This window comes from Mustelus asterias, chromosome 2 (genome assembly GCF_964213995.1).
Source record: "Mustelus asterias chromosome 2, sMusAst1.hap1.1, whole genome shotgun sequence".
Classification (NCBI taxonomy): Eukaryota; Metazoa; Chordata; class Chondrichthyes; order Carcharhiniformes; family Triakidae; genus Mustelus; species Mustelus asterias.
In genome coordinates this window covers 159636852-159661301 of record NC_135802.1, presented here as the reverse complement: position 1 = coordinate 159661301, position 24450 = coordinate 159636852, and the positions used below count along the sequence as shown (strand labels likewise).

Below are 24450 nucleotides of genomic sequence, written 5' to 3'. Positions count from 1 at the left end.
AGACTCGAAACGTTGGCTCTATTCTCTCCCCACAGATGCTGTCAGACCTGCTGAGATTTTCCAGCGTTTTCTGTTTTTGTTTCAGATTCCAGCATCCACAGTACTTTGCTTTTATACAAAGCTAGCTTTCTGGGTCAAAGAGGCTGTTCAGTAGTGGTTATGACTTAATGCACCATTAAAAATCCAATATCATGAACAAAGTGTATTTTTTTGCGGGGAGGGGGTTTCAAGCGATATTGCAGCATTAAAGAGGAAGGTCGTATCAATTCAATGATTTCCAATTGGTTGCCGTCTTTGGCACTTCAACAACACACACAATGGAAAAGTGCAAAATCAGTGGCAGCATCTTCCCAATTTTCACATTTAACTGCGCATATGGCGGACTCCAAAAGTTGTCAGTTTTAGAGTAATGACAATGGACACAGAGTTTGATTGTGATTACTAGGGTGAAATCCAAACTCTCATATTCAACTGACCTTCAAGTAATTTGAAACATAATCAAAATACATAAATACTGCAGATGCCACTTGTCCTGCAGTGGTCTATCAGAAACAGTCCAGGGATGATGTAACTTTCAAGCAATATGCCTTCAGGTCCTATATTACAAGGTGTAAAATTATTCAGAACTGCTACAAGACAGCTAATAAAAATTCTACCCTCACAACATGAAGGACAGCAGGTATATATATACCCACAATTTAATCAGCGCCCAGAGATTAGAAGACTCTGATAGTTGGCAGCTTGTTCTATACAAGTTAAATTAACTGCATGTGAGCACGGATAAGCCACTTGCGACAATATAGAATCTAAAATGGTTGCAAAATTTAAACCCAAGTATAAAGGGGTCAAATCAGTTGATATTGCTGAATAAGTATAGAATTCAGGAAACAGAAACGGCAAAAGCTTTTTTTGACACATTCCTCTTCAAAGCACAAGGCATTTAATCTTCTTTACACTGTCATGCTGCAATGAAAACAAGTCATCTGGTGTTTACCATCAAATTCCATCATGTTGTGTCATATAACATGCTAACTGGTGCTTCCCTTGTACACGAGCTGGTAGCAGCAAGGAAAGATGCTAAGCGTTTTCACAGAATTAATGTGTCGTCTAATGACAGAGATGACAGTGTTTGATGGTACGTTACTATGCATGATATATTTGTCGGGAAGCTTTGAACATTGCGGATAAAGCCAACTGCAGCTTCAATAACTTTGCCTTTTAGAGATTAGTTAACGCAGCAAAAAAAAGATTGAACCAGAGATTTCCCCAATGTCTTATATTGTTACAGAACACGACAGGGCAAATCCCCATTATACTGCAATAGAATCCTACAGTGCAGGAGGCAATTTGGCCCATCGGGTCTGCACCAACCACAATCCCACCCAGGCCCTATCCCCATATCCCCAGGCATTTACTCCCTGACACTGAGGTGCAATTTAACACAGCCAATCCACCTAACCTGCACATCTTTGGACTGTGGGAGGAAACAGGAGCACCCGGAGGAAACCCACGCAGACACGTGGAGAATGTGCAGACAGTGACCCAAGCCAGGAGTCGAACCCGGGTCCCTGGCGCTGTGAGGCAGCAGTGCTAACCACTGTGTCACCCAAATAGTTTTAAAATATTTTAAACTACTCAGACCAAACTGTAATACTACATTCTGCACTCTCTCCTTCCTTTCTCTATGAACGGTATGCTTTGTATAGCGCGTAAGAAACAATACTTTTCACTGTATGTTAATATGTGACAATAATAAATCAAATCAATAAATCACTGAGAAGATTATTATTTTCTACAAATGTTTTAATTTATGTATATTTTCTGCCGGGGACTTTCCAGTCCTGATTATCAGCACTTTAAAAGAATGTCCTTCCGTGGTGTTATGTAATTGAACTAGATAAAGTGGCAGATTCAGCAGTCCCTAACTGGGTTACAAAGAATAAAATGGTCACAGTTTTGCAGCGAGACTTTTTCTTCTTTCAGAACATCATTCAGCAACCTCCAATAAACTCATGTTGCTTAAAATCATTCTGGGTCATCCAATTAACCCAAAAGCTAAAAAAAACCTCTCAAGTATTCTTTATTTAAACCATTGTTGCATTTTCAATTCATGGTTAACACTTTGTTCCGTGACCCACTATTATTATTCTTTTCTCTCCAAACCTCACCCAGCAGGCCAGCCAATCACACGGAAATAAAGGTCTCTGGTAGACTTGATAACAGAGATACAAGAATCCGCCAAGGGAACATCTCGGAGCGTTGAACGCTAGGACTCAATGATCGAGGATGCAGAGAATTGGAACACTGCATCATCAAAGATGTCTTCCGGCAGCTGCTCGTCCCCATCAGCAAAGTAAGTTGGGAATGGCGGGTTCTTATTGTCTTCCTGATGAGTTGGCAGTGTGGTGTCATTGACCTGGGATAAAATTAAAACAAAATAAGGCACTGCGAAACAAAAACGGCATCTTTAAACCAGTCAAAATGAGTATGGGTGGTATGGTAGCACAGTGGTTAGCCCTGCTGCTTCACAGCACCAAGGACCCGGGTTCGATTCCCGGTTTGGGTGACTGTCTGTGCGGAGTTTGCATGTGCTCCCCGTGTCTGTGTGGGTTTCCTCCGGGTGCTCCGGTTCCCTCCCACATTCTGAAAGAAATGCTGATTAGGTGCATTGACCCGAACAGGCGCCGGACTGTGGCGACTAGGGGAATTTCACAGTAACTTCATTGCAGTGTTAATGTAAGTCTTACTTGTGACTAACAAATAAACTTTTACTTTAACTTCTAATGTGTTAAACCACCACTGACAAAGTTCAGTGTTCGACACAGCCCAAACCAATCATAAAACCAATTCTTGTGGAAAATTCTTAATTTGGTTGAAGCCTGTTCTATATTTTCATTTCAACAAAATAATCTGATCTTTCGAGTCAGATGCAGAGCACGTACGCTATGCTATCCCTGGCAAATCCTGTAATGAATTGACCACAACAGTTAATGATGTGAAATATAACCCTGGGTTCTGACAAAAAAGGTCACTGACCTAAGATGCTAACTCCATCTATCATTCTCTCTCCACAGATGGTGCCTGACCAGCTGAGTGCTTCCAGCATTTTGTGTTTCCATTTATTAAGCATCTGTATCATTTTGCTTTATTGTGTGACCTTTGTGTACGGACAACTGATAAATACAGACAACCTCCTCTGGACCCACTGCAAATACTGGGCGTTCAAAAGAAGGATTTGTATTGTTACATAACGCCTTTCATGAGCTCAGAGTTCCAAAGCATTTTACAGCCACTGAAGTATAAATGTAGTCACTATTGTAATATAGGAAACAGAGCAGCTAATTTACATGCAACAAGTAATTGAGGGATTAACATTAGCCATGACAGCAGAGATAAATCCCCTGCTCTTCTTCGAACTCAGACTCAATTTATATTAAACCAAATAAACTTCAGACTGTCTAGGTTTTACTGCATACTTCAACATCCAAGCAGAAGTCTCATATTCCAGAAAATAGATTTCAGTACATCACCTCCACTGGTGCCTTTAGAATCATAGAATCCCAATGCTCTGGAAGAGCATCCCACCCAGGCCCTTCCCTCCACTCTATCCCTGCGCATTTACAACGGCTAATGTACCTAACCTACCTGCACATCTTTGGACTGAGGGGGGAAACCGGAGCACCCGGAGGAAACCCACGCAGACACGGGGAGAAAGTGCAAACTCCACACGGACAGTCACCGAGGGCTGGAATCGAACCTGGGTCCCTGGCGCTGTGAGGCAGCAGTGCTAACCACTGTGCCACCGTGCTGCAAAATATTTCCTCACTTATATCCTGGACGTCCTTCCCCATTTATCCCAAAACTTTGCTTCTTCAGGTCTAATGGGCCCAAACTCTGGTGCACAAGTAGTTTAGCTATCCATTGCCGGGTCTGACTGGACTGTATCAAGCTCTACCGGACCTTCCCCTGTGCCAAAACCACTTGTTACTCCTCCTTTAAAACCTACCTCGATGACAAAAGCTTTTTGTTCATTGCTGCTCGCGTCTCTTTCTTTGGCAAAGTATTTTGATGTTTTAGCAACAGATATAAGGATCCCCAACCCAGTAAGCCAGATTTTGAAAACTTACCCCCTTTTCGAACCCCTTGTGTGGCAATTTTAAAATGTGACTTGATGCCTTAATCCAACCACAGCATTCAAGCCCCAGGTTAACTGCAGCAGAATTCCATGGGATCAGTGTAAATCTCTAGATGTGTTCACAACTCCATCCACTTGCCTGTTGCATTTCAGTTTCTTATTAGAAAAACTGTAAATCCATAATCAAACAGTGTTCGGGACTATGTACAAAAGTCTAGCTTTAAAAAAAAATCCCTTGCTGCGAGATGTTTCTTCCATTATTACCCTTTCTCGCCATTTTTCTTTGCACTGGTCTATCCGTGGCACAAGTACAATCGCTGCTGAACAGGGGAAAAGTAAAGGGAATTTGTCGACTGGAAGATGCCAGTACTGTTCAGAAACTAACGCTGTGACAATAATATAAAATGGCCCTTGTTAACTTGGAATGCACTCAGGTTCACTGGTGTTTCAGTACGGCACATCAGTCCTACATTCTTGGAAGGTGAAAGATTGAATATTAAGAGGAATAAGTTGCAGAGAATGAGATCATGAGTTAAACTGTTGATTTTTCTAGTCAGATATTCACATGCACCAGGAATTGGTCACGAGCTAACTCTGGGATGGGATCTACCAACTATACACAGATTTTTTTTTCATTCATTCGTGGGACATGGGCGTCGCTGGCTGGCCAGCATTTATTGCCCATCCCCAGTTACCCTTGGCGGGCAGTTGAGAGTCGACCACATTGCTGTGGCTCTGGAGTCACATGTGGACCAGACCAGGTAAGGGCGGCAGATTTCCTTCCCTAAAGGGACATTAGTGACCCAGATGGGTTTTTCCAACAATCGACAATGGTTTCATGGTCATCAGTAGATTCTTAATTCCAGATATTTTTTATTGAATTCAAATTCCACCATCTGCCGTGGCGGGATTCGAACCCGGGTCCCCAGAACATTAGCCGAGTTTCAGGATTAATAGCCTAGTGATAATACCACTAGGCCATCGCCTCCCCTCGCGGTAAAACTAAACACAGATGATGGGATGAATTTGACCTCTTGCCTTGCAGAGCAGGCAGACAACCCATCTGGTGCTTAAGACCGCGGTGAGGGTAATGGGCTAAATTCTTGTCACCTTGTTCTGGCCATGATAGGTGTAAGGATCTAAGTTTCAGATCATAATGGGTGTGGGCATCCTTACGGAAATTGTTTTATTTGCTGAAAACAGAGATTTGAGAACCAGCTGGTGCGATATTAATTGCACTCACTTCCTCTGCCCTTTATTAATAAAACCATTGTGGGAAATCGGAAATACAGAGCACACAATTTCTGGCAAATAATAGCAACTTTGCTTGACAGAATCAGCAATCTAAACGGTGGCACAGTGGTTAGCACTGCTGCCTCACAGCGCCAGGGACCCGGGTTCAATCCCCGGCTTGGGTCACCGTCTGTGCGGAGTCTGCACGTTCTTCCTGTGTCTGCGTGGGTTTCCTTCGGGTGCTCCGGTTTCCTTCCACAGTCCAAAGACGTGCGGGTTAGATGAATTGGCCGTGCTAAATTGCCCCTTAGTGTCAGGGGGACTAGCTAAGGTAAATGCATGGGCTTATGGGAATAGAGCTTGGGTGGGATCGTGGTCGATGCAGACTCGATGGGCCAAATGGTCTCCTTCTGCACTGTTGGATTCGATGACTCTAAAAGTGAATGCCCAATTTGGAATTTTCTATGTTAGATAACTGCAAGTTGTTCATTTTCTGAAAAAGCATACATTCTAAAAAGAAGCTGGATTCGTATTTTTAAGACAACATCAATTTTAAATTAAATACTTAAAACAAATTTGCACCAGTTAATAGCTCCAAATATAACAGGATATTGTTGCAACCGAAAAGTAGCACATTTCCAAATCTGTTTAGTGCTGGGGTGACATACACAACAGACACTGGGAAGCAACTTCAACCACTTGCCTTCCAATTCTGCAATGATTAATGCACTAATTAATTTTGTTTGCTTTAAAATAAGCAGCTGGCTCAAATTTCATTTTTTTCCCCACCGTAGTGAAGGATATTTCTGCGGCTCAGCGAATAAATGATTCATATTACAGCTTTTTCATTTAACAGGCAAGACTTTGTGCAGCAATCTGTAATAACACAAATAAATTCATCCCAAGATTTCAGCCATCAACCCATCCAATAAAGCTGAACAACTGAACCTTGAAAGTGGACAGCACTGTTATTTGGACCCATGGTGCTAGACAGGTATTAATCCATCAGATTTGTGGAGTACTGTCAGTGCTTCCAGGTCACAAATTATATTTTTTTGAGTTAAGGATACAAATTGTTCCAATTTCGACAGTGCCCTTGCTCCTCACCCCCCATCTTGCGCACTATTTGGAACTAATAAGGTGAAAGATAACCAGCTTCAAGGTCACCAGCAACACACCGTTAAACTGGCCACTCAGATACAGAACTGGAATCCAGGGATGAATTTTTTTCTCAGATGTCACCAACAGTGAGGAGCAATTCAAATCCGTGTCTATTATAAAAAGGATATTATTAAACTAGAAAGAGCACAGAAAAGATTACTAGGATGCTACCGGGACTTGATGGTTTGAGTTATAAGAAGAGGCTGGATAGACTGGGATTATTTTCCCTGAAGTGTAGAAGGCTTAGAGGTGATCTTATAGAGATCGATAAAATAATGAGGGGCATAGATCAGTTAGATAGTCAACATCTTTTCCCAAAGGTAGCGGAGTCTAAAACTAGAGGGCATTGGTTTAAGGCGAGAGGGGAGAGATACAAAAGGGTCCAGAGGGGCAATTCTTTCAAACACAGGGTGGTGAGTGTCTGGAACGAGCTGCCAGAGACAGTAATAGAGACGGGTACAATTTTGTCTTTTAAAAAGCATTTAGACAGTTACATGGATAAGATGGGTATGGAGGGATATGGGCCAAATGCGGGCAACTGGGACTAGCTTAGTGGTTAAAACTGGGCGACGAGGACAAGTTGGGCTGGAGGGTCTGTTTCCATGCTGTAAACCAGTGTGATTATGTCAGCCACTCTGTTAACTTCCCAATGATGACAAAGATCTTACTTTTAATCCAATTCATTGTGTCACACACCCTCTTCAATAGGAGAGGGCATAAACACATGCCAGAATTACTCAGAACCACCTGAATACTCGGTCTTCTCCGTTTACCAACAATGCTGGCTTTATATTAATCAGAAAAGCAAATGTGATCCTGGAGCATAATTTCAGACTGATGGGGACTCGAGATTTCTCTTGAGATGGTGAAGACAGCATCCAGGGCAACTACATCCACATTTTGGTGTGAATCCAGTTGCATGACAAGCTGTCTGGCAGTGCAGGACCTGAGTACTGCTGAACAAAAGATTCTTGTCAAAGCTTTCATCTTGCAGTCATCAAGACACTTCAAGAATACAAACACAAGGGAAAAACAATTTTTACCGTACGAGAAGAGAGTTCTGAGTGGATTATCATTGGTCGAGGCACTGCCATGGAGACTACAAAATTGGTAGAGGCACTGCCTTGAAGATTACACCAGTTGATGGTGACCAACAGTTAACTGCCAAGCAACTGTCAGTCACCATCAACTGGTGCACGTGCCACGGGAATGCCTCAACCAGAGTCCAACAGTCTAAAAAGGTCTTGGGCTGTTGGCTAATATGTCAAGTACAACTTTTGCATGCATCAAATGTTTAAATGTTTTAATCTAAACACGACTTTCAGGAGTGATGGAGATGCACAGCATTTCTCAGGAAAGAGTAGATAAGCACTTCAAGCAGATGATGATAAAGGGCAATGTGGAAAGAATGGGGCAATGGCATTAGCAATAGCACAATAGGTCAAAGGGTTTCTGTGCAGTGAACATATTTAGCCTGGATTTTGAGGAGAAAAAGAAAGTCTGGATTTAAAGAATTTCTAAAAGTCACATGTTGGCATTCAATGTCACATTATTACCTCTCAACAATAAGAGGTCAATTTTGGCATAGAAGACTAATAGGTGCTACAAAGGTACATTTGTCAGAGGTGCAGTTTGTTTTGATTAGCCATCACCAATTTTGTAGTTTCCCAAATTTGATTAAAAGTAACCCTAACAAAATCATTAATTGTTAATTTGCACAATGGCATATTTTTCTTGCATCTTATTTCTTTGCCACCTCCTGCTATTCAAGTTTTTATCACTCTCCACAGTTCTGTTCTTCATTCATCTGTTTCCATTCTAGATGTCTATATCCTGATTTGACATGTTGTCAGGAAAACAAAGGTAGCCTCAAGGGATTCATATTTGTATTGGTAAATATTAGAAATAAGGTATAGTTTTAAGTGGGTTTAATTTAGTTTTTGTGTAAGGAAGAGTAAACCTATAATTAGTTTTATGCTGGATAAAGGTGTTTGTATGTGTGGGGGTTTTGGTTTCAATTCAAACTGTGCTTCTATTGTGCTTAGAGAAGTTACATGTGAAAAGTAAAGAAAAGCTTAGAGAAGTAAAAGTCATTGTTTAGTAACCAGGGGCCACTTCCCAGAGAGAAGATATTTCCTTTGTTCTTAGTTTAACTGGAAGCTAGGGCAGTAGGAGATGGGACATTGGGGAGTGAACATCTCTCAACTCTGCCAGAAGAAAAACCGGGCAGGGCAAGGGAGCTGCAAAAGGCAGACTTCCCAGAGAACTGATAAAGTCCAGACAACCAGGGAATTGGGACATTAGGAAGACTAAAGTCAGGAGAACAAAGACCAAGAAGCAAGGTACTGTTCAGGAGAATTCAAGGGAAAAACCAGAAAAAGTGTTCTGAATTGAAAAGACAGCTACAGTAATCAGATTTAAAGTGAGATGAATGAGATAAAATGAGGTAAATCAAAAGTGTGGTGCCATCCTAATACAGTCGGGAATCGATAGTTAAAGCAATTGTGAAGAATTGGTGCAACAGCCAAGACAAAGAAATTCTGAAGGGGGAGATGTAAAACCTGGATGCTGGATTCCTTGTTAAAAGTGGAATGGAAGCTTTGATTGAAAGAATAGTTTGGAAATCCCAGAGTGGATTTTTGAACACAAACAAATGAGAGAAAGCACTGTTTAAAAGATGATTGAAAGTGTTTCTTTTTGAAAGCAGAATTTGAAATCACTTGTGTGGAAGCCAGAGTTCAGTAACACAAAGTTCCGCATGGTATAAGGATCACCCGGGGCGGGGAGGGGGGGATTCAGAGGAGAAATCCACAGAACTTCAATCAGATTCGGAGTGGAGGATGTGTCTTACCACAGCAAGCCTGTGTGTTTAAAGGGACTTTGTGTTACTGAGACCATTATAGCCCAAGATGCTAACCTTAAAATCTGTGCATATTTGTGAAGCTGGGGGAAGGGGGGGAAGTAAAGGAATATTTTATCATAATTAACCTTTTCAGGTTAATAAATCGAATTTCTTGTTAAAATTAATTAGCGGTCCTGTGACTTCCTCCGTGTTTCCAAACAAAAAGTATGTTATGGTCTTTAGAGTGACGGTTCCATTCTGGGATCTTCCCATCCAGCTAAACAACAACTGGGATCGTAACTGTGTTATTTACATCTATATGCACCTTGCTCCAAATATTAAATCAGTATAACTATACCATCCAAATTTAGTGTTCACTTCCTCTTATTAATCATCTCTTAGGTTTGATAGCAAGCGAACAAAAATCAGCAGTAGAGAAAAATTGAACTGTCAAATCAAAACAATTTGCCACTTAATTCTGAGGGGCTTGCGGGGGTGGGGGGGGGGGGATGATGGTTAATTTTTTGCCTGGCAACAGGAACTGCTTCCCAAAAAAAAATTCTAATTGGTTTCAACTGTCCTCCTTTATAGCCACTACCTGTAATGACTTCTTAGTATTTTAGATAATGTCAAATGATCAGTTAGCAAGATGAACAAAAGTGACTGAAAATGGAATGTTTAAATCACTCAGCACAAACTACTGATTCAAATTATTTCTCTGCTTGTGTAGGAAAACATAATGGGAACTCATTACAGGCGCTGAACAGTTCATAATAGTAATGTCCAGCACAGAATGTGGGGAACAAAGGTAATAATGGGGGGAAAATTGAGCACATCAGCCTTAGTAAGAATAGTAATCATCACCACAATTTCAATCAATGAACAGCTAATTTTCTCTGTCTAATGTTATTCACCCAGAAGCCGACAAATAATGACTTCTTACATCGCAGATGGCATCTCTGAAAAGCATCTGTTCAAGTTTGGAGAAATGGGTGGTGGAGACTAACGCCACAAATTAATTACCGAATAATTAATGAAGCTAAAGGAACTTTCTGGACAGAAGTGCAATATTTTACAATTGCACGCAAGGCTGAAGATTGTGTGAGTTTGTAAACAGAGAAAGGCATCACAGAATGGTTACAGCACAGAAGGAGGCCATAAGTGTAAGTGCTGGATCTCTCTGAGAACATTCACCGAGTGCCATTCTCCCATCTTTTCCCCTCCAGATAATGACCCAACTTCCCTTTTGATTGACCCTGCCTCCACCACACTCTCAGGCCGTGCATATTCCAGATCCTAACCACTCATTGTGTGAAAACGTTCTTCCTCACATTGCCACAGCTTCTTTTGACAATTAAACCTGTGCCCTCTGGCTCTTGGCAGTTCCATCAACAGGAATAGTTTCTCCCAATCTACCCTGTCCAGAATAGCGTTACAAAATCCCTCGGTATATAATCATTTTGTTTATTCATTCAAGGGACATGGGCAAGACTGGCTGGCCAGCATTTATTACCCATCCCAAGCTGCCCGAGGGCAGTTGAGATTCAACCACATTGCTGTAGGCCAGACCAGGTAAGGGTGGCAGATTTCCTTCCCTAAAGGACATTAGTGAACCAGATGGGTTTTTACGACAATTGACAATGGTTTCATGGTCATCAGTAGATTCTTAATTTCAGATTTTTTTTAATTGAATTCAGATTCCACCATCTGCCGTGGCGGGACTCGAACCCGGGTCCCCGGAACATTGGTTGAGTTTCTGAATGAACAGTCTAGCGATAATACCACTAGGCCATCGCCTCCCTGAAAATTAAATTGTACTTGGCTCATGGATGACCGTCGTTGCAATCTGAACACATGCTTTGGACATCTGCAGCTCCCATTTCATGTCCCAATGTCTTATCTTTCATCATGTACAGATCATGTTGATAACCAGGTTACAAAGTGTGATATTTGGCATGAGTTGATGTGTAGGATAAGTTCTTACACATCTGCTGATCTTTTCTTCAGAAAATCTTTTTTTTTTAAATATGGTAATTTCTAAGTCAATACAACTAATTGAAAATACACAGGGCCTCATCAATATGCTAATTCTTACATAATTACTCGTGACCACTAGTCACTGTCCTAAGTAAATCCACTAGCAGAAAACACCAACATGAGTGCTGTATTTCTAACTGGTCTGTTAACCAAAGAGACTTCTACACAACCTGCCCGAAACATAGCACTGGGTTTCAATCCCACTGTATTAGTTCCCCCAGTAAGGAAGAGAGACCAGGACACGAGATGATGATGTAGTGGTAATATCATTGACACTCGTAATCCTAAGATCTATGGGTTCAAATCCCACTATGACAGCTGATAGAATTAAAATTCAATGAATAAAACCTGGAGTATATAGTCTCAATAATAGTGACCATGAACTATTGTAAAAACCCATCTGGTTCACCAATGTCCTTTCCTTTGGGGAAGGAAACTTGTTGTCTTTCCTGTATGTTGCTCCAGACCCACAGCAATGTCTTAACTGTCCTCTGAAAAGGCCTAGCAAGCCACTCAGTTCAAGGGCAATTAGGAATGGGCAACTAATGCTGTCCTCACCTGCGATGCCCTGATTTCATCAAAATAATTTTAAAAGCTACAATCAGTCACACACCTGTAGTCGAATGAGCACATTCAAGGTGGTCTCAAGGTAACTTACTTGAAAGTCCCAGCTCCTAAGAGTCCAAATCTCCACACATTTGAGTTATTGATCTCGGCTGTCCCACAGAGAGGGAGGGAAGTTAAATCAGAAATCCAGTCACATTGCCCCATTCCCCAGTACTTCCCAATTAATGTTTTCAGGGTAGCTTTAGCAGAGATTCAAACAGTAAGCACCTGTGAGTTACCTCAGATTGGAGATGGGGATTGGAGGACAGAAAGATCAAAAAGAGAGAAAATACTCAAGTTTAATGAGCTAAAGGCTAAGCATTCATGGAGCAACTCACATTGACCCAATATTCTAGAATTTTCTGGTGAGATAGGTGAGTTGCGTAATTAACATTCGATTATGATTTTGGCTACTAAATCAACCACAGCCTTGTCCTTCCGGTCATTTTCTCCTCTTCAACAATCACACAACAGAGTTAAAATTAAGCATAATGGAGATCAAATCTCTATCCCACTGACTGTATCGTCAATATTCCAGCACCATTCTTAAACATTCAGTTTAAATGCTGTAACCTCTGTGAAGCTTATCTAGTCTCCCAACATTTTATTTCTAACATAGTAGACTGCTGTAGAAGGAATAACTCTCGTAATTCCAGCAAAATGCCCCAACTTCACTTCTCGCAGCTTGCTACAGATCAGCCTTTGGCATCTAATGGGTGACAGCACTGTCAAGACCTCTGTATTAAATAACGTTAAGCATTATGCTTAGTAATTTAATCATCTGTATAAATTTGCTTATTAATGATGTACATGATGCTTCTGAACACACAGTAGGCACAGCTGCAAGAACTGCGTACGTCAGCAGATTTTTATGATTTTCTATTCCCTTTGAACAGGGCACGCTTTTGAAACAGGTGATCTTTGGCAGCGAGACTTTATTTCCTAAAAGCAGCAGCTGTCACAATCAAGCAGATTCCACATCAATTCCCGTTTATGACTCAAGTTCTTCAATCTGTCTTGGGACTAGCGTGTGAGAAAACAAAGACACACAAAGTCATTGAAGCTAGTCAGTGACAATTGCGTGGTTAAGGAGAGAGCGCTCCAAGCTTAACTTTAGCTAAAATAATTAGGAACAAACCCGTCAGAGCAACTAGCCGGAGATGCCAGGTTGAAACAAGGCAGCATTTGATATAAATCTAGGATGGAGAGCGCACAAAATGATCAAAGCAATGCTCACTAAACTTGACTTGTTATATGACCTTCTTTGCAGAAGTTCAGGTGTAAGCACCTTGACGTTTGACTTACTGGTGGCAATAAATGACAACAATTTGCATTTCTTATTCTTCCAAAACAAATTAAACACACAGCATGCTGTAAGCAAAACAAGCACCGCATGTGGTTAAGTTGCTCCACTGTTTTACAATTTCCCAATGTCTAAATCTCGAGGCTGTACAAGCCCCTCTCCTATATTCAAACTGACAGGTAGAAGCTGATTTGAAGATGCAAATTTATGTATCAGATTTTATTATTCGACGTTACGTTAGATATGTTGGCTTTTCTTTCCATTTAGCAGTGTCTAGTATATTAGTTTGCTCAGGAACATTAATAAAATGGGAATAGTGGAACTATCACTGGAGTAGCAATCCAGAGACCCAGGGTAGTGCTCTGGGGACCCAGGCTTGAATCCCACCGTGGCAGATGGTGAAATTTGAATTCAATAAAAATCTGGAAGTAAAAGTCTAATGATGACCACGAAACCACTGTGGTAAAAACCCATCTGGTTCACTAATGTCTTTTAGGGAAGGAAATCTGCCGTCCTTACCCGGTCTGGCCTACATGTGACTCCAGACTCACAGCAATGTGGTTGACTTTCAAATGCCCTCTGAAACGGGATGGGCAATAAATGTTGGCCAGCCAGTGACGCCCATGTCCCATTAGAAAAAGAATGAAAAAACATCTGCAAGTTTACTTCTTAAGCAAAGTAATTGGACATGATTGGTGATAAAGCAGAAAAGACCCACGGTATTTTGGATTTCAGTATTCTGAAGTGGCACTATCAAGGTGATAGTGCCAAATGCATCCACTGGAATTAAACCCACTTTTCTGGGATTATTTTGAATCAACAAAAATAACCAAACATTAAATTACATTTCTTTGTAATTTGAGAAATCAAAGCAAAGGTCATGCTTTATGGTTCCAGATATGAAGGTTGAAGAGAGGAAAGGTACATCAGCAAACTGTGAAGACAGGTTTGAGTTTCAAAAGTTTGCAGTTTGTCAGTGGAAGGATTGACTGAAGGTACTGGAGTGTGCCACAATTTAAAAATTCTGAGAATGAACAGGTTACAGTCGAAAATCATTCAAAAAATTTTGATTTCCACACAGTGATTTTAGCACATTAAGGAGGACGGAGGGAAGTCTATTTTTGCAGGTGAGCAAGAAGAATGGAATGTTTAGAAATATTGCCATGGGGTTAAGATTCATTGCAGAGCTTTATGCTGCATCGTCATAACCTAGTCTTCACAAGTAGTGCAAGAGGAAAATGTCCCACCACAAATGGACTTGATGCAGATAAGGACAATGAATAATAAAGAATACTCAGCCATTATGCCATAGGAGGCTGCCATTCACTCCATCCAAGCTCTCTGTAGGAGATCCAGTTAGTACCATTCCCCCAATCTCTCCCCATAGCCCCTCAAATTGATTGCCCTCAAGTTCCCTTTTGAAATCATTGATTGTGTCTGCTTCAAACACCCGGATAGGCAGCAAGTTCCAGGTCACTCCCACTCGCTGCACTAAAATAGTCTTCCTCACATCTCTCCCTGCCCAAAAATCTTAAATCTGTGAATTGCATGGAGGATGCGGAAAGTCTGCAGAGAGATTTGGATAGGCTAAGTGAGTGGGCGAGGATCTGGCAGATGGAGTATAGCGTTGACAAGTGTGAGGTTATCCACTTTGGAAGGAATAATAGTAAAATGGACTATTATTTAAATGGTGAAAAATTACAACATGCTACTGTGCAGAGGGACCTGGGGGTCCTTGTGCACGAATCACAGAAACTCAGTTTGCAGGTGCAGCAGGTGATCAAGAAGGCAAATGGAATGTTGGCCTTTATCGCGAAGGGGATGGAGTATAAAAGCAGGGAGGTCTTGCTGCAATTGTACAAGGTACTGGTGAGGCCGCAACTAGAGTACTGTGTGCAATTTTGGTCCCCTTGTTTGCGAAAGGATGTATTGGCCTTGGAGGGAGTAAAGAGAAGGTTCACCAGGTTGATACCAGAGATGAGGGGGTTAGCTTATGAGGAGAGATTGAGTAGATTGGGCCTGTACTCGTTGGAGTTTAGAAGGCTGAGGAGAGATCTTATAGAGACATAAGATAATGAAGGGGCTAGACAAGGTAGAGGCAGAGAGATTCTTTCCACTTAGAAAGGAAACAAGAACTAGAGGACACAGCCTCAAAATAAGGGGGAGTCAGTTTAGAACAGAGTTGAGGAGGAACGTCTTCTCTCAGAGGGTAGTGAATCTCTGGAATTCTCTGCCCATTGAAGCAGTGGAGGCTACCTCGTTAAATATGTTTAAGACACAGGTAGATAGATTTCTGATCAATAAGGGAATTAAGGGTTATGGGGAGCGGGCGGGTAAGTGGAACTAAACCACTATCAGATCAGCCATGATCTTATTGAATGGCAGGGCAGGCTCGAAGGGCTAGATGGCCTACTCCTGCTCCTATTTCTTATGTACTTATGTACTGTGTCCCCTGGGCCTCGTATCATCAGCTAATGGAAACAGCTTTTCTTTGTCTATTTTATCTAAACCTGTCAAACCCTGGATGGAGAGATCAGCTCTTTCTTTAGCCAGTTCAGATCAAACTGTTGTGAATATTAGAGTACCTGATGATAATTACTTTGCTAATTTCCAAAATACAACTGAACTGGTTTCTTGTGCAATTTATTCACAACCAAGCAGTAGTAATGCACTTCGAATAAAGATAAAAATATTGCAATGTACACATTTCTGTGCCCCTCAGCTCACTTCTTCTCTGGGTCTGTTCATCACAGAGGAGATAATAACTGGATACAGAAAGGGAAGCAACAGCTTTTTTTTTTATTCATGGGATTTGGATGGCACTGGCTAAGGCAGCATTTACTGCCTTTCCCTAATTTCCCTTGGCCCGAGTGCTTACAACCCCATTTCAGAGGGCATTTAAAGAGTCAACTACATTGCTGAGAGTCTGGAGGCACAAGTAGGCACAAGGGTGGCAGAATTCATCTCCGAAAGGGCATTAGTTACACAGAGGCTGAAAGTGTGCTCCCAGTGATGGGAGAAAGGAAGGTGACGCATGAGAGAGGGAGAGGGGGAGAGGAGGAAAGGATGTAGAGCTACATTAGGTTGCAATAGTGCAGGACCACAAAGCGGTTTAAAAAACACATTTTAAATTTGATTGATTGGGTGAGGGCGGGCGGGGCGGGCGGGGGGGGGGGGGGGGGGGGGACAGGAGCCAGTTTTGCTCAGCAAAGATAGGATGGTGCATTTATGGAGAGAACTGGAGGAGCAGACACTTAGAGGGTGGAGCTTGGGGAGCATTGGAGATGAACTCAGGTGACAACGACATGCATCAGGGTTTCGCTGGTACCTGAATTAAAGGACAAGACAAAGGGCAAATATTAAGTAGGTCATAGAGTCATAGAGGTTTACAGCATGGAAACAGGCCCTTCAGCCCATTTTGTCTATGCCGCCCCTTTTCTTTTAAACCCCAAAGCTGGTATCAATTGCCTGCATTTGGCCCATGTCCCTCTATACCCATCTTACCCATGTAATGTCTAAACGCTTTTTAAAAGACAAAATTGTACCTGCCTCTACTACTTATGAAAATATAATAGAGTTGGAAGCTCAGTTCTGGTTTGAACTGGATGCCAAAGCTGTAAAATAGTCTGAGTTAGTGACCAGAGAGGGGCATGGAGCTGGTGAGATTGACAGCTGTCGTTTTCCCCAATATTCACCTGGAGGTTATGGCTTATCCAAGACTGGATGTGGGACAAGGAGTTAGAAAGCACAGAGGTACTGGATGGGGGCTCAGAAGTGATGGTGAAGAGATAGAGTTGGGTGCTTTCAGCATTACTGTGCAAAGCTGATCTTATGTTTGTGGATGATATTGTCAAGAAGCAGCATCAGATCAAGAGGCAGAGACGACCAAAGATGAATTCTTGAAAGGCTTTGAAAATGAGCATGAGAAATGGGAAAAGAAGCTAGAGGTGCTTTGGCTACAATCAGAAAGATAAAAGTGGGGTTGAGCAAGAACCGTCTCATATCAATGTCACCTGGAGCTGGAACTATAACAATATGATGCCTCATTGGAATTCTCCATTTTATGCCTTTCCTTAAAAGGCTTCTTGACAGTCAGATATATAATGCAACAAGGAGGATGAAAAGCTTTTGAGAAAATGTGGGTGAGGCAGACAGAGAAACAGAGAGGCACAGCAAGAGAACCGCAGACCTTAGACCTATAAAAAGTCTTCAGATATAATTTGCACCTATAAGGTGGGGAATAGTTGCTTCATTAATTTGAGAGATAGATGAGTGAATTATTCCACTCCGCAAACACTACTCTTGCACTATTGTTATCAACTCGTTATTGAAATATATTGTAGTTCATAATCTTCTTACCTTCACAAAGCAGTTTTTGTGCCCTGGGACAGATCCATGAACATAAAGGATGTTCTCTTTTGTGTTCACTCTCCAGACCTATGAATGCATAAATACCTTCCCAATAAATGAATTTGCAGTGGAAACGAGAAACGTAAAAAGACCTTACAGACAGCATATATGATCAAAACATTTTCCATCAAGACACACAATGGACGATTCTCTACAGCCAAAGCCAACCCACACCTTGAAGCACACAGATCAAAAGGTTTCAGCTGTGCGCGCGTGACATTCCTTATTATTTGCCTTGCCATTCTCCCCCAGCCCCCCACACTATCCTATTTAAGGCTTATTTAATAAATTCCTATCTAAAAACTTAAAATTAAAAAAAATGCAACGGGGACTTTACTCCATTAACATCAAAACTGAGCTCATCAAAATGTCTTGGTTATTCTTCTCTAGTAAGGAAATTCAGATATTAATTGGGACCCATTATGTATAAAGAAAGAATTAGCATTCATATAGCACCTATCACAACCTTGTGATGTCCCAAAGTGCTTCACAGCCGATAAATTGGTTTGCAGTGCAGTCAATGTTGGAACATATTAAAACGAAACAGCCAATTTGCAAATAGCCATCCAAACACTGCAAGGAAAGCTATAATTGTAGTTGAGTAAGCCAAGTACTACTGTTCACCAGAATACATCAGATAATGTCTAAACGTACAGCAGAGACAAACAACCTGTCCTGCAATACGCTTCCACAAACTGTGCAACAAGCATGGAACTTGCAATAGAATGCATGTGACTCTAGGCAAAAGTCTTGAGAAGGAAGACCTAAAGGTCTGGTGAAGTTCTTAGAATAACCTCAACATCAGCCTTCTCTGCAGCATATAATTCAATGGTACAAAATGACTCCCAATAGTTTATAGCAGTTTCAATTGTAAAAAGTAGCTTTGAAAAAACTTTAGTTCCTTCAAGCATGACCATTATCTTGATTCGGTCACATAAAGTAGGTATACCAGGCATCTCAAGTTTGATGAAAAAGATTAAGGCGTTCCAATTGAAATGAAAGTACAACAATTCTCCTCCCTCTGTACTCCACTCTGACCCCAGGGTTAATCACAACAGGGCAAGCTTGGTAAATCTCACCTTCAGTCCGTATGCCGTTCTGTAGATGTTCCCCATTTTTCCAGGCATTTTCTTCCCAGGAAAAACTCTACCAGGGTCCTGCATTCAAGATGACAAGAAAAACCTCATGGTACAATGGATGGGATAAACGCCAGGCAATATACTGCTTTGCATATAGTGGCTTGGATTTAATATCTTTTCATATTGAAGATTGCAATCACCTTGTTAATCCCATTAGCCCAAATGTTTGTATTGTTTAGCTATGTTTGTAGAAATATATTACCCATAGAATTCTAATATTCCACAAGCAATTTGAGGAGGAAAACAAATTCAATTTCTTAAATGTTCATCGTCATTCACGTTAAGTTTAAGATACAGATTAAAATTGTGGTACAAAAGTGCAAAAAGGCAATAGACTGTAATGTGAGGGAAACATCAGAACTTGTGACAATACTGTGCCTTTAAGAAATGTATTTTAATCTTGTCCCTTTGCAGGATTGTGTCGGCACCGTGTTGTCTGCAGCCGGTGTCCTCTAATTGTTACTGAAGCAGTATAATGGACATCATACTGATTTTACTTTGGACTAAATGGTCCAGGTTAAATGGTCCTTTGGGGATTGTTGAGTGGAGCTTGATTGAGGTTGACTGACAGGTCAGGTGATATACTGGGTTTTTATCCACAGAAAAGTCAAGCTTTTAGTTTTGTTTCTCGGTTGTTACTAGAAGCTGGTGGAAGAAGGCAGTGTGTCTGTTTCTCTCCATCCAGAGGCTTTCTGGAAAGTTCCAGGACAGGAAGCCTTAGAGATTTGATCCAACATTCAAGGATCAATTCAGACAGATGTTGAAAACTGCAACTCCAGCATCACGGGAGCATACTTGTTTCTATGCCAAGTCTAAAAAAGAGTGTGTGTCTGTGTGATGGTGTTTAACCTGGAACAGCAGAGATAGCTAGCTGTTAGGAGTTATACTGTGTCATGTTTAATTCTTGCTAATTCTTTCCGTTATATTCTAACTGTGTTCTTAAATAAAATTTGTTTGATAAAAGCTTCCTTTTTTTATTCATTTGTGGGACATGGGTGTCGCTGGCCAGCATTTATTGCCCATCTCTAGTTGCCTGAGGGCAGCTGAGAGTCAACCACATTGCTGTGGCTCTGTGGAGTCTCATGTAGCCCAGACCAGGTAAGGACGGCAGATTACCTTCTCTAAAGGACATTAGTAAACCAGATGGGTTTTTCCAACAATCAACAATAGCTTCATGGTTATCAGTAGATTCTTAATTCCAGATATTTTTTATTGAATTCAAATTCAACCAGTTGCCATAGTGGGATTTGAACCCCGGTCCCCAGAACATTAGCTGAGTTTCTGGATTAATAGTCCAGTGATAATACCATTGGACCATCACCTCCTCTATACCACTGGGTCATTTGTATCATACCCGGAGAGCAACACTTTATGCTCACCCTAATGCCAAAATCAAATGAAAAACGTAGGGTCTAGGCTAACTTCATAAAACACTTTGGAATTTCTGGCCTGGATTTGAACAAACTCAAGGTAATAAACATACCATACCCCAAATGTGATCTTTTTATTGTACGAAACAATTACCCAGAAGCTCTGAAACTAGTTATTTACTCTGTGTCACTATGTAATGAGTTGCAATTTCTGAAATTGTGTGTTTTCAAATGCAAATAATGACATTAGAATCATTGTGAATGCCACTGCAGCTATTGCTGGCTTGAAGAACTGCAGTGAGCCGGGAACATGAACCACCCACCCGAGTGAACTGAACATAATAGCAAACTGCTTCAGCCAGTGCTGTGGCAAAGTGGAACAGCTTAAAGCCTTGAACATTCTGTGGGGCACAGCGGTGTTGGAAAAGCTACTTCCATAAACAACAGAATAAATACCTACACCCCCAGGGCCAGAGGCTCCTGGCCTCCTATGAGTTTTGGTCTGCCCGTGCGTTGCAGGTTGTCCTTTAAATCCCCATCTCTTCATAACTCCCTGAAAACCTTTGCCAATTCTGCAAGAGAGTCATAGGATTAGAAATATATTTTCAATTTACAATGACGGTTTCATAATTCATATGCATTCCTCTAGGAGTTTTCAATAGATTGAAAGACAAAAGTAATCAAAAGTTAGAACATGTATGTGCCAAAGGTGAAATGTAGTCTTACTTCGAGAGAATCATAAATCATTCTTGAGAGCATGGTGGAGGCGGTTATAATTGAGCCAAAGAGGAATTAGACCGTTATCCGAAAAGATACAATGGGCCAGGCTACAAGGAGAAGGCAGGATAGACGCACCCGGTGTTTTATTCGATTGGAGAGTTAGTGCAGACCCGAGCAGCCAAGTCACTTCCTCCTGTGCTGCAACCGTTCTGTGACTGGAAAGAGCATTCTAACACAATCACAACCACATACAAACTGAGATGTCTGCAGTTTATCCATTTTTCATTGAGCTTTCACTGCCTTTCAAACAAACTTTACTTCCGCATGGATAGCAGATGGTTAATTTTGCACAGCGCTGTGGAGGAGTTTTGGGGAAAGTCTAATCTGGCAATTTAAAATTCTGTGTAAAGCTCGATCCGCGAGTGACCCAGTTCTGCAGGTAACGTTACCATGGAAACCTTCGCAACCTGGGCTGTTGACACTGCTTCCATCGTTCAGCAGGAACCAAGTCTTAGCACATTTACATGTTTGAGAAAAGCCGGGGAGATTAGGTGGTCAACTGCAATACTGCAGTGAGCATGCTGTAATACAGTGTACATGCTGTAATACAGTGTACATGCTGTAATACAGTGTGCATGCTGTAATAGTGTGCATGCTGTAATAGTGTGCATGCTGTAATAGTGTGCATGCTGTAATAGTGTGCATGCTGTAATACAGTGTACATGTTGTAATACAGTGTGCATGCTGTAATACAGTGTGCATGCTGTAATACAGTGTGCATGCTGTAATACAGTGTACATGTTGTAATAGTGTACAAGCTGTAATACAGTGTGCATGCTGTAATACAGTGTGCATGCTGTAATAGTGTACATGCTGTAATACAGTGTGCATGCTGTAATACAGTGTGCATGCTGTAATAGTGTGCATGCTGTAATACAGTGTACATGCTGTAATACAGTGTGCATGCTGTAATAGTGCGCATGCTGTAATACAGTGTGCATGCTGTAATACAGTGTACATGCTGTAATACAGTGTACATGCTGTAATACAGTGTGCATGCTGTAATACAGTGTGCATGCTGTAATACAGTGTGCATGCTGTAATACAGTGTGCATGCTGTAATACAGTGTACATGCTGTAATACAGTGTGCATGCTGTAATTGTGCGCATGCTGTAATTGTGCGCATGCTGTAATAGTGTACATGCTGTAATACAGTGTGCATGCTGTAATAGTGTACATGCTGTAATACAGTGTGCATGCTGTAATACTGTACATGCTGTAATACAGTGTGCATGCTGTAATACTGTACATGCTGTAATACAGTGTACATGCTGTAATACAGTGTGCATGCTGTAATACAGTGTGCATGCTGTAATACAGTGTGCATGCTGTAATAGTGTACATGCTGTAATACAGTATACATGCTGTAATACAGTGTACATGCTGTAATAGTGTACATGCTGTAATACAGTGTGCATGCTGTAATACAGTGTACATGCTGTAATACAGTGTACATGCTGTAATAGTGTACATGCTGTAATACAGTGTACATGCTGTAATAGTGTACATGCTGTAATACAGTGTACATGCTGTAATACAGTGTACATGCTGTAATAGTGTACATGCTGTAATACAGTGTGCATGCTGTAATACAGTGTACATGCTGTAATAGTGTACATGCTGTAATACAGTGTGCATGCTGTAATACAGTGTACATGCTGTATTAAGTGCTCACTTATAAGGCCTGCAAGCCAAGTAATCAGCAATTAATGCAGTTGCAGCAGTTTCACACCAGGTGGAAAGTACTAATATCTAGAGCCCAGACACTAAGCAGAAGACTGGGTGGCACAGTGATTAGCACTGCTGCCTCACAACGCCAGGTTCGATTCCCAGCTCAGGTCACTGTCTGTGTGGGGTTTGCACATTCTCCGCGTTCTGCGTGGGTTTCCTCCCACACTCCAATGATGTGCGGGTTAGGTGGATTGGCCATGCTAAATTGCCCCTTAGTGTCAGAGGACTAGCTAGGGTAAATGCAAGGGGTTGTGGGGATAGGGATTGGGTGGGGATTGTGGTTGGTGCAGACTCGATGGGCCGAACGGCCTCCTTCTGCACTGGAGGATTCTACGAAGCGGTGTAGCTTGGGGAACCTCCATTCAAAAGTAAAACAACATGCATAAGTTTGGAGAAATTAGAAGCTTTATTTGATCCGTAACAATATCTCATGTCCAACGTATCGTTAATTTCATGAATTCAAGTTTATTTGAAGACCATTTTGCTGTTGACTATCATTACATGTGGCAGCTTGAACTAGCTTTTGAAAGACATCAACTCTTTAACTGGTTAGCTGAGCAAATCCTGAGAATAAGATGAATGAAGAGTTTTATTATTTCAAGGTTTCAAAGCTTGGCTCACATTCCAGCATTCTTTTGGATACTGTGTTGAATACAGTGCAAGAATGAGATTATTGGAACGGCGATACAACATTGACTAACCCAAATATTTCATAGGTAACAAAAACAGAGAATGCTGGAAAAGGATAGGGCTGCACAGTGGTTAGCACTGCTGCCTCAGAGCACCAGGGACCCAGTTCAATTCCCGGCTTGGGTGACAGACTGTGTGGAGTTTGCAGTTTCTCCGTGTCTGCGTGAATTTCCTCCGGGTGCTCCGATTTCCTCCCACAGTCTAAAGGTGTGCAGGTTAGGTTGATTGGCCATGCTAAACTGACCCAAGTGTCAGGGGGATTAGCAGGGTAAATGTGTGGGGTTACGAGGACGGGGCCTGGGTGGGATGTTACAGACTCGATGGGCCAGATGGACTCCTTCTATAGTGTCTGGATTCTATGATCTGTGGAGAGAGAAAATAGAGTTAACGTTTTGCACCCACTCAGCACTGAAGAGTCATCAGGACGCAAAACATTAACTCCATCTTCTCTCTCCACAAATGTTGCCAGACCTACAAAGAACAATACAGCACAGGAAACAGGCCCTTCGGCCCTCCAAGCCTGTGCCGCTCATTGGTCCAACTAGACCATTCGTTTGTATTCCTCCATTCCCAGACTGCTCATGTGACTATCCAGGCAAGTCTTAAACGATGTCAGCGTGTCTGCCTCCACCCTACTTGGCAGCGCATTCCAGGCCCCCACCACTCTGTGTAAAAAACGTCCCTCTGATATCTGAGGTATACTTTGCCCCTCTCACCTTGAGCCCGTGACCCCTCGTGATCGCCACCTCCGACCTGGGGAAAAGCTTCCCACTGTTCACCCTATTTGTACCCTTCATAATTTTGTACACCTCTATTAGGTCTCCCCTCATTCTCTGTCTTTCCAGGGAGAACAAGCCCAGTTTACCCAATCTCTCCTCATAGCTAAGACCCTCCATACCAGGTAACATCCTGGTAAACCTTCTCTGCACTCTCTCTAAAGCCTCCACGTCCTTCTGGTAGTGCGGCGGCCAGAACTGGATGCAGTATTCCAAATGTGGCCTAACCATCGTTC

The 24450-nt window shown here is 41.8% G+C and overlaps 1 protein-coding gene across 2 annotated transcripts in view; it reads right to left on the bottom strand.

Annotated features, from left to right (window-relative positions):
- The window catches only part of mrpl3 (mitochondrial ribosomal protein L3), a 67092-nt gene that overhangs the window by 1990 nt on the left and 40652 nt on the right, over positions 1–24450 (bottom strand). The window contains exons 7-10 of one of the 2 annotated variants that reach the window (XR_013495652.1): positions 20697–20808; positions 18807–18884; positions 17677–17754; positions 1599–2416 (exon numbers count right to left, since the gene is read on the bottom strand). Coding sequence is in view for 1 of the 2 variants with exons in the window: in XM_078199747.1 (XP_078055873.1) it covers positions 2267–2416; positions 17677–17754; positions 18807–18884; positions 20697–20808 (418 nt within the window). In the remaining variant the exon portion in view is untranslated. Of the gene's footprint in view, positions 1–911; positions 2417–17676; positions 17755–18806; positions 18885–20696; positions 20809–24450 lie in introns of those variants that run through there. The other variant, XM_078199747.1, reaches the window with a different exon arrangement.